This window comes from Microchirus variegatus (genome assembly GCF_963457635.1).
Source record: "Microchirus variegatus genome assembly, chromosome: 7".
Taxonomy (NCBI): Eukaryota; Metazoa; Chordata; class Actinopteri; order Pleuronectiformes; family Soleidae; genus Microchirus; species Microchirus variegatus.
In genome coordinates this window covers 19,344,237-19,363,956 of record NC_139808.1, presented here as the reverse complement: position 1 = coordinate 19,363,956, position 19,720 = coordinate 19,344,237, and the positions used below count along the sequence as shown (strand labels likewise).

At 42.4% G+C, this 19,720-nt stretch overlaps 1 protein-coding gene across 2 annotated transcripts; it reads right to left on the bottom strand.

Moving 5' to 3' along the window:
• Window positions 1–12,016: 12,016 nt before the first annotated feature.
• Window positions 12,017–15,592, bottom strand: LOC310929417 (keratin, type I cytoskeletal 18-like). Of its 2 annotated transcripts, none has more exons than XR_014592871.1 (7): window positions 15,108–15,592; window positions 13,728–13,810; window positions 13,278–13,434; window positions 13,014–13,178; window positions 12,807–12,932; window positions 12,389–12,675; window positions 12,017–12,238 (listed from the first exon to the last, which is right to left on the bottom strand). XR_014592871.1 is itself a non-coding variant. In XM_083892174.1 (7 exons), exons 1-7 carry the CDS (start codon window positions 15,534–15,536, stop codon window positions 12,199–12,201), a joined length of 1,221 nt encoding a protein of 406 aa, XP_083748300.1. In that variant the 5' UTR covers window positions 15,537–15,592; the 3' UTR covers window positions 12,017–12,198. The 2 variants fall into 2 exon arrangements, 1 of the variants encoding a protein (XP_083748300.1); XM_083892174.1 differs by having other exon boundaries at window positions 12,455–12,675.
• Between the last annotated feature and the right edge of the window lie 4,128 nt (window positions 15,593–19,720).

Genomic DNA, 19,720 nt, shown 5'->3' with positions numbered 1-19,720 from the left:
TAGTTTAGTTAAATCTCTTGCTTTCTATCCCCTGCATTTCTTCCTTATGTTGCTGTTACAGAATCAGTAATTATTCACTACTACCTTTTTTATGTTCAAAGTCATTCCAGTCTTTCCTTTGATGGCTTTGGATCCAAATCTCAGCTTTTATACACTGTCTCATGGACAGTGACACAAACTGTTTACACAACTGTAATCTAATTTTAACAGGATAAAGCAGTAGAAAAGGGATGGACGGATGGATGGAATGGTATCACTACTATAAAATCTAAAAAAAAAAATCTATGAAATCTATACAGCAATTTGTCTCCATGCATTTCTCCATGTGAGACAGGGATCTGTCACATTTCGACCAATATCTCTCGCATTTGTCATCCAAACACCACCAAGGTTGGCTCTGCACACATTAGTGCCCTTATGAAGCCACCTGCCAAGTTTGAAGCCTGTTAAATAGATAATTATGCAATTAACCAACAGACAGGCAGAAGAACAGATAGATTCCTTGAATTAAAAGAGAGCTCATTGCTCATGCTACTGCACCAAAGTCTATAGAGAAAATCTGCATTTTTAGCAGGTGGGTCTACTGCTGCCTTCTTTTGTACGTTTATGTCACTCCAGTAAATCCAAAAGGATTTCAAACTGCAAACTAAAAAGAGCTGATTTTCTCTATGGTGTGGAAGAGTGAACATAAACTTCATCTTCCAGCCAGTAAAGATTATATGACAACAGGATAAAGCAATGACTTGAGCAGTCAAAGATTTTATAAAAATCAGTTTTTTCTTATGCCCCTTTGGCAGCCATGTTTGCAGTGAGAGTGAGCTTTGAAACTATAAACTGATTGATTTACTGAATGATTTGGGTGAATACTACCAGCAGCAGGCTAACACTAAATGCAAGATGCTTTAAGGAAATACTGTATTTCATTGGGAACGTAGGATTTATCAAGTTTTAACAATGAAATGTGTACTATTAAAGGAACTTTATAACTAGTACATCAACATTTAATTATAAATGATAAGTTAATTAAAAGGCCCACATATGAACTTGCAAATTACCTAATTTCTGTACTTTGAGCTGCTGAAAAACAACCATAATTTTCACTAATCACCAATTGATGTGTATACAGGACATACTGTACAGCTATTATACAAATTCAACTTCCCACATTTACATGATCAAATACTGTAATCACTACTGTTTGGGTTCAAGACAACACAGCTATAAACCTACTTAAAAATCACTCACTTTTAATATAAATTACAAATTTGAACCATTTGTACTTGCAAAAACATCATTTCGGACTTTACCTCACAAAGACCGCCATACTTCAATGAACGTACCTACTCTGTAATGACAACATAGTCACTTGATAGCAACAGTTGCTAACGGTTAGTTAGCAAGCTAAGACGTTGCAGGTACTTTCTGTATTATTCATTATTCACATGAGTGATTAAACTTGTGTACGTTGTGGGAAAGCGTTGCCATCGCCATTTACAATACCTCAATTGGGACCGGGAGGGCAGATCTCCTCATGCTGATTAGCACTGCTGCCGGTGACACAAAATGGCGGCTCCGCTACGTACACCGACTGGATTTGTCTATTTGGTCATAAAACAAAGATGTCTCTTAACTTTTCTCAAATGTAAAGCTCAGTTTCCAGTTTCCAGTACCTAACAACGTGTCAGTTTGTTAATATGAACAGTTTGGGGCCCTCCATATAAGTTAGTGACGATACATGACGCTAATAGCTGGAGTCAAATCAAATGTTATTTTTTTGTCGGTGAAAACATTATTTGTTTATGTCTGTACGCAAATTCGTTAACAACACACATTCAAGCACAGTTGTCATACTGTACTATCAGCTACATGTTTAAATCAAAACATATACATACCTATGATACGCGCCAACGTCATCGTGTCCTTTGATACGTCATCGTATCCTTTGATACGTCATCGTGAGTTTATCGCGTCCTTTGAATCATTGACTGGGACTATATAAAGCCAGTGCTGGCACTTGGCTCACATCTGCATCCTTCCAGACACCTGACACCCAGACACATCGTCAAAGCAGATAACAACAGAAGCTCACTTTGTAAAGACGCCTTCAACAAGTCTCTTGAGCAGAAATGGAGCACAGAGATCGTGAAACCTCGACCCTCCTCAACGGAGTGGATGACATCCAGAGACTGAGAGAGGAGAACGCTGCTCTGAAGGAGCAACTTGCTCGGCTGCAGGAATCTGAGAGTCAGCTCCAGATGAACCTGAAAAGAGTGGTGAAAAATAGACGGGCTCGTACCAGGGCCAGAGAGATGGGCATGAACATGAAGAAAAGCATGGCATCAAGGGTGAACATCTGGAGGAGAAGGGTGGAAAAGCTCAAGAAAGAGATGCACGAAGACAGACAGAGGTGGCAAGAGAGGGAGAAAGAGTTGCGCCTGGCAGCAGCACGTTCAAACAACATGGCTTTGCTACTCCACAGTGAGCTCATGGCTCATAAAAGACGGACAGCAAAGGAAAATCGCATTCCCCCAGTGTTGGGGAAAATAGCAGTGTCTTTGAGACTGTAGAGTCCAGGTGGAGGAGAGCATTGAATGGCAGCATGGAGAAGGGGCGAGAACACTTGGAGCAGGGGAAACGGAGACAATGAGAGGTGGCAGAGTTGGGTGAAAGATTGGAGAAGTGCAGACAAACTGTTGATCTCCAATTGTTGGAGGAGGAGAGAGACAGAACATGCCCCTCCTATGAACTCCTTTATCCCCCTCCTACCCCTGAACCACCTGAACATGTACATATTTTGTAAATAATCAAATGATCATATATTACAATGAATGTGTTGCATATTTCTCTGGATGTTGATTTCTGACAATAGATTTTTAAGAATAAATGTTATAGCTATGAACTTTTAAAAAGAAGGCTTGTTTATTGATGCACTTTACAAAAAGGAAGATTTAAGTCACTGCGTCATGTGATTGACAGACTATATGCTAATAATAATTACAATAAATCATAAAAGGAGGAAGATGATGAAGAAACCCAGGAGCAGAAGACCACCCCAGGTGCCAGTCTGCTGCTTTATTAGGAGTTATATGTACCTAATATAGTGGCTGGTGTGTGTATATTGTCATATTTACAGTAAAAGCACAGTGGTTCAGACCATGCAATGAAATGATTAATCAAAACAATCATTGAGAATAAAAATGAGACTGAAATTAAGGTGCAGGAGATGTAAAAAAACCTGAGTGAAAAATACATTAAGATTAAAAAGTAGACCGTGTTTTCACTTTGAGCTACCATGCAGGATTTTGTCAGCTCTGGTATTAACATCTGCCTCAGGTGATCTGATCCTATTTAAACATAAATATGTATTTTTTTTAAAAACCTCAAGTTCAGAGTTTCACTCAAAGAAACACCCTGTCATATATAAACTGAATAGTAAAAATACTACTAATAATTAGAAACGCAAACTAATTTACAAGAGTAATGACTGTGGCTGACAATATCAAATACAAACCAATGGCAACTACAGTTGAAATCACATTCATTTGAGTTTAGTTAGTTCAGGTTATAAGGACACACATGTGTTATTGTCTTATGGAGGAATGCACACGTAATCAGTACAAGTCCCTGTCCTGATGTGACTCACACTCAGCTCTATAATAATAACAATAATGCTCGTTGACGAGATGTCACAGGATTAAACAGCCAAACTTCACTTTTGACCTATGAGCATCAGAAAATAATACTCCACTGCCCCCTGGTGGCTGTTCTGAAATCTGACGTTTTAAAGTCAGTCACAAAAACGAGTTGGGAGAGTTGGTTTCCAAACATATTCATGGACTAAGTAGGATCAGATCACCTGAGGCAGATTTTAACACCATTTAACAGATCTAACACAATCCTGCATGTGTCATATTGCACCTTTGACCACAGTGACTGTATGTTGTGTATGTTAATTCATTTACAACAACTAATCACAAAACATGCATATGTTTTAACATGATGCAACAAAGCACAAGAGTCAAGGCTGTGGTTCAACAAGTTTTTTTAATTCACTTTGATGTTGCTGATCAGTGGCAGGTGGTGGTTGATTGTGAGACTGAGAGAATGGAGGACTCGGATGCAGACAAGACAAGGTAAGTATATAAAATACGGTTTGATTGATGATGATGATGATGATGATGATGATGAAGATGATCCACTGTATTCTGCAGCTCAGGTTGCATTCAACCTCTGGCTGCATTCAGTCTTTCTTCATTTCTTTCCACGGTGTCCATTTTCCTGGAGCTGCGGTAGCTCTCTGAGTTTCTTTGCAGTTTTTAGGTTTCCCATTCCTTTGTTTTTGAGGTCTGTTCTCAGGACACTTAGTAGGTTTGTGCAATGTCTTCCTTTCCTGGCCTTGTATTTGTTGCACCCCACTGTGGCAAATTCTAGTGCCTTTTGTGCTGGAGTGTCTTCGGGCATATGGAGGATGTGCCCAAACATGCACCACCTTAGGTGGTTAACTTTTGTTGACAGTTGGGTGGTGTTGCACATCTTATATAGTGCTTTGTTAGAGATCTTGTGGGGCCATTGGTACCCTGTGATTTTGCATAGGTGTTTCCGATGACATGCATCAGGTTTGTCCAATGCTGCCTTTGGCACTGCCCAGCTGTTGCAGTTGTATAGCATTATGGAGACACAAGTAGCATTGTATATTTGCAGCTTTTTTTGCTAGAGGAATCTTTGATATACGGATCCACAGTTTTCAGAACGATTGGAAGGCGATGTTAGCCATGATGCAGCGTGCCTCTATGTCTGAGGAGCTGCATAGTAGCGATCCCACGGTTTTATTAGCCCTGAAGTACAGCGAGCTAGCATGAACGTAAGTATAGTCAGAGGTAAGTACGGAACAGCTAATGGCTGGATCGGGAGAAGTCAGAGACTCCACAGTGGCACAAAGTTCATCTGTGGTTCCAGAGGAACGAACTCACTCAGGTTGGTGAAACGAGCAGTACAGGAGTTCCAGAGGAAGAGGCGACGTGAGGAGTAGCGGCAGATCCACTGGCGTGGAGGTGACGAGGCGAGAAGGCAGAAGGAGGAAGTGATTCCGGAAGTGATGGAATCCACGGGAGCCTCCATATCTTCTCGGACGCAGGAGACGTGGCGACCTGGAGAGAACGAGTGGTGAGTATAGTTCCTGGAGTCAAGTTTCTAACAGCAAGGTAAGTAACGTCTTTACCGGCTAAGCGAAACAACGGACTGACGCTGGTGACAGGCGCAGCTCCGCCTTAAGAGTCCTCTTGATCGCTGATCAGAGGCAGCTGGGGTGGAGCTGCGCAGGTGGAGATAATCACCAGCGTCATCTTGGAAGTAGGTCAACCACGCCTCCTGCAGAGAGAGAGAAGACACGGAGCAGCAGGGGACAAAAACAAGGAACTTGGAAAATGTGAGAATGTGCATCGTGACAATTGTGTTTGCAATTATATGTGTGTATATAAAAGCAGGATCTATGTGATGAAGAAAATGGTATTAACAATGGCAGCGTTAGTGTTGTTAGAGGACCTTGCAAATGGTGCAATCCGACATGAGTGAGTATTTAACGAACGCGAAGAGTTTCTTGCAAATGATGATCATTGGCTCATAAGCCGATTTCGCTTACAAAGGCCAGTGTTACTGGAGTTGTGCGCAGAGCTTCGGCCGGCCCTAGAGCGCAACACGGCGATGAGCCAGGGGTTGTCTGTGTCCACAGAGGTGCTGACCACACTGGGGTTCCTGGTGCGATGGGTGGCTTCTGGGTGAGTAAATAGATTATTCTTTTAATTGTCCCATATGTAAACCAGCGCCATGCACATTAGGGCATGGGGGTGCTGCTGTACTGACTTGAGAAGGTGTGCCACATTGTGATGGCCTGTGGCGTCCTCCACAACCTGGCACACCGCCATGGCATACCACTGCCAGAGCATAACATCCCCCCACCGGAGGAACCGGATGCCGGACCCGTCAACTTCAATCCACCCCGGGAAGCCATACGGGCCCGGCAGAATGTGATTTCAAGCATGTAAAGAGGCAAGGACAGAATTTACTTGTTCACAAGTGCATTTACTGATTTCCTCATACCACTGAGAACATTAATAAGTTGATCCAGACGATCATTGATGCCACCGATGGTTCTCACTATTTCCTCCTGTGATTCCAGCACAGCTCGGGTGAGGACACGGTCAGTCGGGCGGACGTCAGCAGCTGGCGTGGAGCCGGTGGAGACACCGGGTGCAGTGGAGGAGTCTGTGCCCTCTCCTGGCTTATCATCTATTGAGAAATAATTATAATAATAAAAAAATAACATGAGTCAAAGTGTTTAATATCCTGGCATCTTTATGCACGAGCAATGTGTACTGTGAGCAGCTAATTGTATGACCAGTATAATTACATTTATGAGTGCAGCATATTTACCTTGGTGATGATCTGTGTCACCTTCATGGGCTCCCGCCACTCTCCGGTGAGAGCTGTGTCACCCACTAAAAAGGCCACTCTCTTGTCGAAGGGGGAGAGTTCCTCCACTCCTGTCTCCCCGTCCGTTGCAGTCACGCTTTGGTGGTGGGCAGAAACCCTCCGCTTCACCTCCACCTTCAGATCTGACCTTTTCTTTTTGATCTGTGTGTGAGTGCGCTGCTCTGATCCCACGGCGTTTACAGCCCCCTTTGACAGGGTGCCAAACAAAATCTCCCTGCGCGTCTCCACTTCATTTACAAGAATCTCTGGCGTAGACTCCGTAAAATTCCTTTTCTTTCCTTTCATTGCGTCATTTGAACAGAGAGGTGAATCTCAGGGCCTATTTAAATTGATTTGCATATTTAAATAGGGGCGTGGACAGGGAGGATTTTGGCACCACTGCAGGTGCACTCAATTCCACGTTGCTTTGGGATGTACAAAAGAAACGTGCTTGGATCCATGCCTACGCACACTTTGATACATCTGAATTTATTTGTGCGTGCGACCGTTTCTGGGTTTTGGCGTACGCCAAGTTTCAGTAGGAAATCCATGCAAGTCTTTGTACATAAGGCCCCTGGGGAGGAAAGGAAAGTGAAATAACAAAATAACCCTCATTAGTTGATGATCTTTGACCATTTGTGCAACAATGTAATGCAAACAATGTGAATCGATACTTCAAGACATTATTAATTCCTAAACGGACTATGTTGCACTACATCGACGTAGAAACAACTGAAAATACCACCCAACCGACCCAGCTCCCTCACCCACATAAATCTCACCTGACGCCGCCATGTTGAAGAGCGAGTTCCTAGTAGTGCCCGGATGTAACCATCAGAGGTTTATCATCAGGAGCGCGCATCGTGAACGACGTGACTGTCTGATCCCCTCCCTTGTTCACTGACCCACATCTGCTCTGCTACAGTGACGACACCTACAGTACAGCAGGTGACTAACATTAAGCTAGTCTACATATGTAATAAAAATATGCAAAATTCTGTTCTTCTTGGTGAAATCAATGAATTTCAGACCTTCAGATTTTCTTTCACTCCACAGCTGTTATTCCTGATATTCCAAAACCTTATTTTTACCAGGGCAAATTGAAACAGTTTTTCAATTCATATTTATTAGGTTGGTCATTGCAAATATCTTAAATGAATTTTACAAAATACATTTTGACTATCTGTAATTCCATTTTGAGGTATCTACAATTCCCCTGGATTTATGACTGGTAAGAATTTAAATATATACATTTCAAAATGGAAACATCACTCTTTCTTAGCATGAATTCAGATTTCACATAATGAATATCTACATTCAAAATGAATGATGAGATATCTGTTGATATCTGAAAGGACAGCTTTGGATAGAGGAAACAAATTACAGATATCTATATTACCTATCCAAACTAGCTTCTGAATGTTAAAATGGCAGGCCATATACTGATCAGTGAAAACATGAAAAATAGTTACCATTTTCCATGTTGGCTGAACACATACAGTATCATTTACGTATATAGAAATAAATACATGTTAGCAAAAAGAAAATAACTGAAACTAGTTAAATAAAATGAATAGATCCAGTTTTGTAGTGAACTGGTAACATGTCAATATCTCACAACAAAACAAGGGCAACAACCACGTTTTACAAGATCACATTTTAGATGTAGTTCAGGTTACAAGGACACAAATTAGTTAGTGTCTTGTGTGTAAATGCACACATTATCAGTGACATTAACTACATGTCCTGGTGTGACTCACACTAGGTTCTATAATAATAATGTTAATTGAAAATGACTGAATTCTGATCTCTTTCCTCATATTCACGGGATAAAACAGCCAAACTTCACATATGACCTATGACTTGTACACAGCATCTCTGTGAGCTCAGACACAAACTGCTGTAAAGTGACACAGATAATAACAGAGGTCTCAAACTGGTGGCCTGGGGGCCACATGTGGCCCCCCACTTAATATCATGTTATTATGAAAACATGGCCCATAACCTCACCACCGTTAAACACAGTGTGTAGCTGAGACACAGCTGCCAGTGAGGTGAGAGAATAATATATTAATATATAATATATATATAATATATGTTTGGTAGCAATGGTTTTTATAACAGTAATAGTAAGACATCCAGTCATAATTATCACAATAATTATTAAATGTATCACATACAACATTCAATTACATCATAAATAAGCTTGTTAGGGCCCGAGCCACAAATGGCAGTGGCGGAAATGGATCCTGGAAGGGATTTTAGTTACAGTGTACATTTACATGTACATTTGAACTTACTGACGAGGCAGCAATGGATCAACGTATCACTGACATGGCAGCAATCCAAAATCCTATCAGGTCTTCTATGAATCCAAGTTGATGGTTATTTAAAGATTAACTCAAGAATGGGATGACACTGTTCTAAGCTCTTACTGTCTGAGGTGCCTTGTACTGGACTTGAGCTGCCCCACTGATGGATGGAGTCTCTGGAGGGACATCTGAGGAAACAAGAACAGAAATGCTGAGGATGATTTTATAACAGTGTTTGACTACAATCACTCAGTTTTGATATAAATTACAAATTCAATTCGAACCATTTGTACTTGCAAAAACATTTCAGAACGTTTTAGTTCCCTCAAAGCTCCCTTTTTAAATGACATGGTCTATGAAGTCTGGAAGAGGCTGTGATTGCTCCAACAGTAATAATACAATTAGTCTTAATAAAGTGACAGTAAAATACACACGACTTTACCTCACAAAGAACGTCTGAGTGTGCAATTAACACAGATTCAACAACATGACCGCCATACTTTAACGAAAGTACCTGCTCTGTAATGACAACATAGCCACTTGTTAGCAACAGTTGCTAACGGCTAGTTAGCAAGCTAAAAAGTTGCAGGTACTTTGTGTATTATTTTCACATGAGTGATTAAACTTGTGTACATTGTGGAAAAACGTAATACCTCAACAAGGACCGGGAGGGCAGATCTCCTCGATGCTGATTAGCACTGCTGCCAGCGGTGACACAAAATGGCGGCTCCGCTACGTACACCGACTGGATTTGTTTATTTGGTCATAAAACAAAGATGTCTCTTAACTTTTCTCTAATGTGATGCTCAGTTTCCAGATTCCAGTAATGAAAAACTTATTAGTTTGTTAATATGAACAGTTTGGGCCCCAAGTTAGTGACAATACATTACGCTAATAGCTGGAGTCAAATCAAATATGTTATTTTTTTGTCAATGAAAACATTATTTGTTTATTTCTGTACGCAAATTCGTTGACAACACACATTCAAACACAATTGTCATACTGTACTATCAGCTACATGTTTAAATCAAAACATAAACATACCTATGATACGCGCCAACGTCATCGTGTCCTTTGATACGTCATCGTGTCCTTTGATACGTCATCGTGAGTTTATCGCGTCCTTTGAATCATTGACTGGGACTATATAAAGCCAGTGCTGGCACTTGGCTCACATCTGTATCCTTCCAGACACCTGACACCCAGACACATCGTCAAAGCAGATAACAACAGAAGCTCACTTTGTAAAGACGCCTTCAACAAGTCTCTTGAGCAGAAATGGAGCACAGAGATCGTGAAACCTCGACCCTCCTCAACGGAGTGGATGACATCCAGAGACTGAGAGAGGAGAACGCTGCTCTGAAGGAGCAACTTGCTCGGCTGCAGGAATCTGAGAGTCATCTCCAGATCAACCTGAAAAGAGAGGTGAAAAATAGACGGGCTCGTACCAGGGACAGAGAGATGGGCATGAACATGAAGAAAAGCATGGCATCAAGGGTGTACATCTGGAAGAGAAATGTGGAAAAGCTCAAGAAAGAGATGCACGAAGACAGACAGAGGTGGCAAGAGAGGGAGAAAAAGTTGAGCCTGGCAGCAGCACGTACAAACAACATGGTTTTGCTACTCCACAGTGAGCTCATGGCTCATAAAAGACGGACAGCAAAGGAAAATCGCATTCCCCCAGTGTTGGGGAAAAGAGCAGTGTCTTTGAGACTGTAGAGTCCAGGTGGAGGAGAGCATTGAATGGCAGCATGGAGAAGGGGCGAGAACACTTGGAGCAGGGGAAACGGAGACAATGAGAGGTGGCAGAGTTGGGTGAAAGATTGGAGATGTGCAGACAAACTGATTGTTGATCTCCAATTGTTGGAGGAGGAGAGAGACAGAACATGCCCCTCCTATGAACTCCTTTATCCCCCTCCTACCACTGAACCACCTGAACATGTACATATTGTAAATAATCAAATGATCATATATTACAATGAATGTGTTGCATATTTCTCTGGATGTTGATTTCTGACAATAGATTTTTAAGAATAAATGTTATAGCTATGAACTTTTAAAAAGAAGGCTTGTTTATTGATGCACTTTACAAAAAGGAAGATTTAAGTCACTGCGTCATGTGATTGACAGACTATATGCTAATAATAATTACAATAAATCATAAAAGGAGGAAGACGATGAAGAAACCCAGGAGCAGAAGACCACCCCAGGTGCCAGTCTGCTGCTTTATTAGGAGTTATATGTACCTAATATAGTGGCTGGTGTGTGTATATTGTCATATTTACAGTAAAAGCACAGTGGTTCAGACCATGCAATGAAATGATTAATCAAAACAATCATTGAGAATAAAAATGAGACTGAAATTAAGGTGCAGGAGATGTAAAAAACCTGAGTGAAAAATACATTAAGATTAAAAAGTAGACCGTGTTTTCACTTTGAGCTACCATGCAGGATTTTGTCAGCTCTGGTATTGACATATGCCTCAGGTGATCTGATCCTATTTAAACATAAATATGTATTTAAAAAAAACCCCTCAAGTTCAGAGTTTCACTCAAAGAAACACCCTGTCATATATAAACTGAATAATAAAAATACTAATAATAATTAGAAACACAAAATAATTTACAAGAGTAATGACTGTGGCTGACAATATCAAATACAAACCAATGGCAACTACAGTTGAAATCACATTCATTTGAGTTTAGTTAGTTCAGGTTATAAGGACACACATGTGTTATTGTCTTATGGAGGAATGCACACGTTATCAGTACAAGTCCCTGTCCTGATGTGACTCACACTCAGCTCTATAATAATAACAATAATGCTCGTTGACGAGATGTCACAGGATTAAACAGCCAAACTTCACTTTTGACCTATGACTTGTCACAGCATCAGAAAATAATACTCCACTGACCCCTGGTGGCTGTTCTGAACTCTGACGTTTTAAAGTCAGTCACAAAAACGAGTTGGGAGAGTTGGTTGTGCATGTGTCATATTGCACCTTTGATCACAGTGAATTGTCTTTATATTTTCTTAAGTTCTAACATAATGTGTGACATTTGGTGATTACTTTTTTAGGAGAGGTTCTTCTGTCATCAGAAATCCTATGTAAACTGACATGTACACTGCATTTTTTAATATGCAGTGTATGTTAATTCATTTACAACAACTAATCACAAAACATGCATATGTTTTAACATGATGTAACAAAGCACAAGAGTCAAGGCTGTGGTTCAACAAGTTTTTTTAATTCACTTTCATGTTGCTGCTCAGTGGCAGGTGGTGGTTGATCGTGAAAACAGCCTTGAACAGTGTGTGGTGCTGGTTCAAAAACATGACTGCAGTTGTTTGGGTCAGTGGGACATTTTCTCCACAGTTGATAGTGAAGGTGACTTATTTTGTCGTCAACTGTTTCAAATTAACTTGAGGCCACCAGCTCATCGAGTGCGTCCTGGAGCCTGTACAAAACACAGAGGAAACTTTGATTTATCCACGTTGAACTGGTCACGTGACCACTGTCAGCTGAAAGCACTGCTTGTTATTATGCTGCAAATATGATGTTATACTTGACCATGCAAACTATAATAACAAGTGACTCTGGTATTCACCTCCACCACCATCACCACCTTGCCTCCATCAGTTTTTTTTCTGCTCCACCTCTTTATAACTCTTACTTGAAGTCTCCACCATCCAGCAGACTCTTGTAAGTGGCGATCTCTGCCTCCAGCTTCATCTTCATGTTTAGGAGCGCCTCATACTCCTGCGTCTGTTGCTGGATGTTTGCACGCAAGTTGGTCAGCTCCTCCTCCAGGCGAACAAGGATGGTGTTGTACTTTTCCATTTCCATGTTGTTTCGTAGCTCTGTGTTGTGTAGTGTGTCCTCTAATGAGGCTTTCTGATAAAGGATTAAAAAGGTGTTATCTAGTCATTTAGTTATGGTATTTAAACTCACAAATATGATTCAACTATTTCTCATTGCTGGATTAAATAGAAGAGTAAAACATTTTTTGTGAAATACATTCTTACTAAGCTCTGTTGGGAGGCAAGTTCAATTTCCAGGGTCTGAATCTGTCTGGTTAAGTCGCTCTTCTCTGTTGTGGCCCCCTGCAGAGCTTCTGTGTTCTGTGATACCTCCACCTGCACGTCTGCAATCTGACAGACAGATGGAAAAATTAGACTTAAGAATTCACCAGTGTATTTCTTTATCATCACACTCATTGAACACTTCATTACCTGATTTTCATGCCACCGTTTGAGGTCCTCTGCATTCTTCACAGCAGTCTTTTCATAGTTTGACCTCATGTCATCCATGATCTGGGCCAGGTCCTGACCTTTAGGGGCGTCTACGTCTACTTGTACGCCTGAATTAGAGATCTGACTCCTCAGCTCCATCACCTCCTACAGGACAGAGCATGTCAACACAACGAGTTTGATGTTTAAAGATGTTTTCTGTGATATGATAGAATAGTGAAGTGTGAGGATGTCAGGTTTGCTCACGTTCTCATGGTTCTTCTTTAGGAAGGCGAGCTCCTCCCTCACAGCTTCAATCTCACTCTCGATGTTCATCCTGCTCATGTTGGTGTCATCAATGACTCTCTTCAGGCCAGCAATGTCAGCCTCCACAGACTGGCGGATTGCCATCTCATTGTCGAACCTGTTGAAGTGAGCAGACACAAACTATTATTGTTATGTAGTGGAACGTCACAAAAAGGCACAGCTTGGCTTCCAGAGAAACTGTACAGATACAGTCCTTCTGCAGAAATCACATAATACAGATACACAACAACAAGAACTGGTCAATTTCTGTATGGACCTCTTCTTACAAAGATGGCTGCTGTGTTTGTCTAGTAAGAGGATAGTGCGGTTCGGTGTGCCTCATGCATATTGCTAGTGTATGCTGTGTAAATGAATGTAAATCACATTAAGATTAAACACCAAACAACCTACTTTACTTTGAAGTCGTCGGCAGCAAGACGGGCATTGTCAATCTGGAGCACGTAACGAGCATTATCCACTATTTTATCAAAGATCTGGGGAGGAAAGGAAAATCATGACAAAATAACCCTCATTAGTTGATGATCTTTGGTTTATTCCTAGTATTATTGGTTGAGAAGAACACTCCCCAATTCACTACATCACTGAAAGGTCTGCTCAAATCATAATGTGTTTTTTGCACAGCTACTGAGTTCAACACATGATTTCAATCAGTATTGCCGTTATGTAACGATAGCAACTGCAGATTTCAAGGCCACAACGTGGCTGAATCCGTCGTTACATAAATCAAAAAAGAGGATCTACAAATGGAAGAACAGGAAGATAGGGAGTTCCCGAGCCAAAACTAAATCTGGTTCATATTAGCTTTGTTGAAAAAAGTGTTTCCTGTCTGAGAAAGTCGTACAGAGAATTCTTCATCTCTCCAATTTCAGCCAGCTGCTCTGTCTTTCATTGTCTCTGTATCCAGATCATGCCGTGCGTTTGCATGTGCAGCGGCCACAAAATTCTTTGTGCATGAGTGTGTTTGTACATTTTAAACATTTTTCATGGTATCCTGTCTCAGACAAAAAAGTCCCTGTATGTGTCAGAGACAAAGTGCCCCCATCAATGTGTTACTTTATGTGACACTGAAAAAGTGGGGTGTGTAGAGGAATGTGACATTTGACTCCATTGACTGGGGGCTGATTGTTGTACCAGAGTGGACACATGCATGTGCGCACACACACACACACACACACACACACACACACACACACACACACACACACACACACACACACACACACACACACACACACACACACACACACACACACACACACACACATACACACACTCCCACTGGCAGTCCAAGATCCTTTGTGTGAGTGTGTGTATCATTACCACACATCTGTTTCACATCAAGGCCCTCCAACAGCAGAGCATGCATGCAAAATCACTTTTTACAACTGGGAGCATTTGGAAACGCTTTTGTCTGGTGAGGGCAATTTGAGGGTGTCTCAGTCTGTCCCTCATGATGGTATACCTCGTGGTTGTGATTCACCAGGGGAAGTTCTGGCCAGTTTGTGGCATAGATGAGTTTTTACGATAGGGGTGGGGGTGGCTACAGCTTAGCAACCACACCCTTCATTCTCTCACAAAGAAATTTGATAACTAACAAAAGAAATACTTCCATTCTCTGTGCGAACTCAATGCTGGTTTTCAACATTTCAACATATACACAAGTAGGTCCATTTTTGAGACATTTTCTGTGATGATGATTGATTTTAACTCTCATCTCTCCCTGTCTCTTAGCAAAGAAGATTTAATAGTTTTCATCATTTTCATCCTCACCTGTCTGCGCAGGTCTTCAATAATGGGTTCATACTTGGTGTAGTCTCTCATGTCGGGCCCTCCCTTCTCCAGCGCATCCCTGATCTTGATCTCCAGCTCCTTGTTGGCCTGTTCCAGGTTCCTCACTGTCTCCAGGTAGTTGGCCAGGCGATCGTTGAGGTTTTGCATGGCTCCCCTCTCATTGCCCAGGATCCCACCACCGCCGGTTGCCATGGATGCACCGGCTCCACCATAACCTGCACTCATACCTCCACCCATACCACTGCTCAGCTTGAAGGCAGATGAAGATGTCATTGGGCCAGCTGAGTGCAGGGAAGATCTGGAGGCAGAGGAGACACGGCTTCCATATCCACCAGCTCCACCATAAATGCTGGAACTGTACTGGGGTGTAGAGCGGACTGATGAGATGCGTTGAAAGTGTGAGCTCATGTTGAAGAAGTTCAGACACGACAGAGAATGAAGTGAAAAATAGGATGTTCAAGCTCGACGCTGGCTGGCTAGAAAGTGACGCTGGCAACAGGAAGAGGGGAACTTATACTCCTGCTTCTCCCTCAATCACAGCTGGCCTCTCAGACCCTGCCCACTGCAACATGGTCCCAGTCTGCTCTTTCTTCTGCTCCCCCTCCCTGCTTTCTTCTTGTGCGCTCATTCACTCACATGTTCCTTTTCTTTAAAACACACTGTGTATTTTCCATCTCCAAGGAAATGTTTGAGGCATTTGTGTTAAATCATTCACAATGGAACAACCAGGGCAAATCAGTTTCATTGCCTGAACTTTAGAGATCACACAAACTACACAGCCACTGAAAGAAATCACTAGCAAGAGCGTTGTTCAGCATAACAGTGCATATTTTAACAGAGAAGGACGCTGGGACATTATTGTTTGCAAAGCCAGGCTTAGTTCTTGGGGAAGCAATAAAATTCCTAGGTTTGCCTATAAAAGGCATCCTGTCTATATTTACTGCATACTTTCTAAGTTTGTGGTCAGCCATGCTCCAAAATAAACAGATCTTTTCTTCCCTCAGATCGAGACTGAACTGAAAGCCAGATACAGCAGCTACAACAAAGACTCTTTTAATTGTATTGTTCAAATAAAAAAAAATGTCACTAGTTTATATTCTATATAGTGCAAAATTATTGAGAAAGAACTGTTTATCAGATTGACTGTGATCAAATTTCAACAAGGTCACAGGGTGCACAAAGTGTACAATGAAACCTCCAAAAGTATACACCCAAGCTACAAAAATATACCCAAGGGCTACATTGTTAGCTGATACGGAGCTCGGAATACAATCAAAAGGCAAGAAAAGATGCCCTCATTCACCGGTCATACTAAAGACAACTATCAGAACATCAGTAGTATTGAGACTTTTAACAATTACCCTTTAAGCCATGATAGCCATGAGAAATAGGTATGATATATCAGTATGAAAAATTTGCCCTGTGACCCTGTGTGAACCCCTAGAAAAATATTAAATACAAAGTGCGTAACTTTTAACTTTTAACAAAATTGCCTCGCAAACACGTAACATTTGGTAATAACCCCGTGTAGCAGTGTTTAGATCTTATGAACAGATGGAGCCTGCAGTAACATTGCTCTAGTAAAATGAGACAAAAACAGGTTTCAGAAAAGAATTCTATGCTCAGAACTGCTAAAAAAAACACTGGTAGTTGACGGGATATAATGATATTTGCACCCCCACCTGCCCCTGTACTGCTGCTGTACACACACAAACGCTCCCTCTGTCAGGTGTGATAGTTTTGCTTGACGGAGCCTGTTTTCAGACAAAGTATGCAGCACGCAAATAAATCACTTCTGTTCACAAACAGAGCCAGAATAATAACAACAACAAAAATCTTGCACTGCTTCTTTAAAACTATGTAAGAGAGAGAAACTGATTTTCTGCAGTTAGCAGCCGTGTTCTGACCCTGAAATGTTAAAGTGAGGTTGAAGCTCAGGGTTTTCCCACTGGCTGCCAGAGAAGTGGATAACAAAAACAAGCCCCGGGAGAGAAAATGGCAAAGGCTCCAACACCCTCCCGAGCTCAGATACAATCTGGTTTTGTCTGTGCTGTGTTCACGTCACCTTCACGGTTGATCAGGTTTCAACCCCTCGTTTTGCATTTGTTTTCCTGGTCTCTGGTTTTTGATACTCAATGTGAGAGAAAAAAAAACAGCATAACGGCTGCAAAAAGCAAAGAAGAAGCAAAAGCAACACCAACACATCAGTCTGACCCATGGTTTAGGACAGATAAAAAGAGGAATGGTGAATTAAGTCAGCATGAGTCAGACCTCATGACGGTGTTGTTTGTTTGAATGTTGTGTTGGCAACCTGTGGGCCTCTCTGGTGACCTCCTCAAAAAGAAACAATTTACAAACAGGAACATTGAATTAACTTGAAAATATACAGTTTGATACATATTCACAGTAGAAAGATCTGTTGTTTTTTTTTTTTTTTTAAAGAAAATAACCTTTATTTAACCTCATGTGTGCATATAAAGATGTTCTTTTGTGAATGATAACCCATCTCTTTTCATGATAAGACAAGGAATGAAAAAAAAAAGCAGAAGTAGAAGCTTGAGTCTGTGAGTCATGGTAACGCACAGCAGGAATTTGGAAACTACAACAAGAGTCTAAGTGCCTCACAAATCTTGGATTACTGATTATCACTGCTCACAGCCTGCTGTGGCCTTGAATGAATTCCACTCCTCTGCTCTCTTTGTCCAGGTTCCTTTTTCACTTTCACACTCTTAAGCACCAAGCTGAACATGTGTATTTGCATAAATGCATATTCATAGTTCTGTATGACCTTGTGCAACTTGAAAAATACAGTAAGGAATGTGGATGTGCATGTGAGTGTGATACATTCTTAAACAGACACACTAATTCCCCTACATCCTCCCTTCCGCTCTGAATCATCAATCCACTCACCAGATTGTTTAAAGCAGTGTTTCCCAAACCTTTCTTTATAAATGGACCCACTCTGACAAACCATGTTGATCCAATTCACAAAATAAACCATGACAAGAGCAAACGTGTGCATAATATTACACCTTTGACTATTTGTACTGCCATTTTTAAAAATAATTTAAAGTAAATTAAAGTAAAAAGCTTTTTTGCTGTGTGTGGATCCACATTCCAGTTTTATGGCTGGGACAGTTGGAAACGAGTAAGAGTTGCACAGCGAAATGTGCCGACTGAGACATTTTCTCTGTGGGATGTCATGTCCATTTTGAGCGTGAAGACATTTCACAGGACGGAGCATAACTGAGTTAGAACTGTGACAGTGGACAATCACCTGTGCTGTGGTTTCTCACATGGAGACAAGATTAATTTCATATCAGGAGGTAAAATCCATCTCAAAATAGAAACTCATATATATATGTGTTAATATGTGAAATTCCTCTCTTTTTTAACACATGTAGATGTCTGTTTCAGTGATCAATACATTCTTGAACATGTATCCTCTGGAGATCTGTAACTTGTGTGATGAATCTCAAACAAAGCCAATAGGTGCCAAAGTTTAGACAGACAAGGGAGGTGTGAGAGAGATGGGGAGAAAGAGAGAGGGAGGGAGGGAGAGAGGGGGAGGGAGGGAGAGAGGGAGAGAGAGACAAGGAAATAATGATAACATTACAACATTAATAACACTGATATGCATTTGTATAAGTACAGTACCATTAGAATTTGTTAACAACCACATATAGAAAAGGTGATCTTGTTTATAACGGCTGTATCAGTTTATATTGGTTCTATCATGAACCAGAGTTTGTCTGTGTGTGTATCTGTATGTCTGTGCATTCGCGCATCCATGTATATGTATGTGCGGAGGTTGTCACTTGGTGTGGTCGGGAATCCGTGGTGAAAACCGCGTCGCCGCCCCCCAGCCCCCCGGAAGAAGATGGGCAGTTACCCAGGCACATGGAGCGTCCACCGGCCCCCTGTGCCAGGAGAGACCCGCAGCCGCCCGACCCAGGGCCAGCTGCAATTCCACCCCGCACAAGACCAGGGCAGGGAGCCGCAGAGCCGGAGCCCCCCCGCCCAGAGCCCGCCCCGAGGGGGAAGGAGGCAACAGCACCACGGGCACAGACTAGCCCACCACACGCCGAGGCAGGCACTGAGGCCCCAGGTCCCCACACCCGGGGCACACCCAGGCCCCCAGGGCAGCCCAGCCCACCACCAGGGACAGCAGAGCCTCCCCCAGACCGCACCCCAGGAGGCAGGCCGGAGCCCGCCACAGCTATCCCCGACGCCTACCCCGGAGCCAACCAAACGAATTCCCCCCCAGAGGGGAGCAGGCAGAGGCTCACGTAGGGATCCCAGCCGCCCAAAGTCAGCCCCAGCCGGGCGACCAGCTCGCCGCCCACCATCACCCTTCCCAGGAGTCATGGCAAGCCACGGCCAGGTCCCCCGGGGCTCCCCCCGACAGACCGACAGCGGACCCAACTTCCTACCGCAGCCGCCAGCGCCCCGGAGCCCCACAGCCGCCCCCCAGCCCAAACCGCCGATCCCAGCCCAGCCGGGAGGTGGGCGGGACACAGGTACCCGGGAGGTCCCCCACACCCATCCCCCACCCCACACCAGGATCTGGTGTGGTGTGTATGTATGTGTGC

Bases quoted from the DNA above. Each gene is read 5' to 3' on its own strand.
- LOC310929417 (XM_083892174.1), bottom strand. From the start codon at position 15,536: ATGAGCTCACACTTTCAACGCATCTCATCAGTCCGCTCTACACCCCAG. The intron at 13,435-13,727 runs GTAGGTTGTTTG...TCACTTCAACAG, and splicing joins GCCGACGACTTCAAAGTAAA to GTTCGACAATGAGATGGCAA. The intron at 12,239-12,454 runs GTAAGAGTTATA...TGTTTTGTACAG, and splicing joins CTGGATGGTGGAGACTTCAA to GCTCCAGGACGCACTCGATG.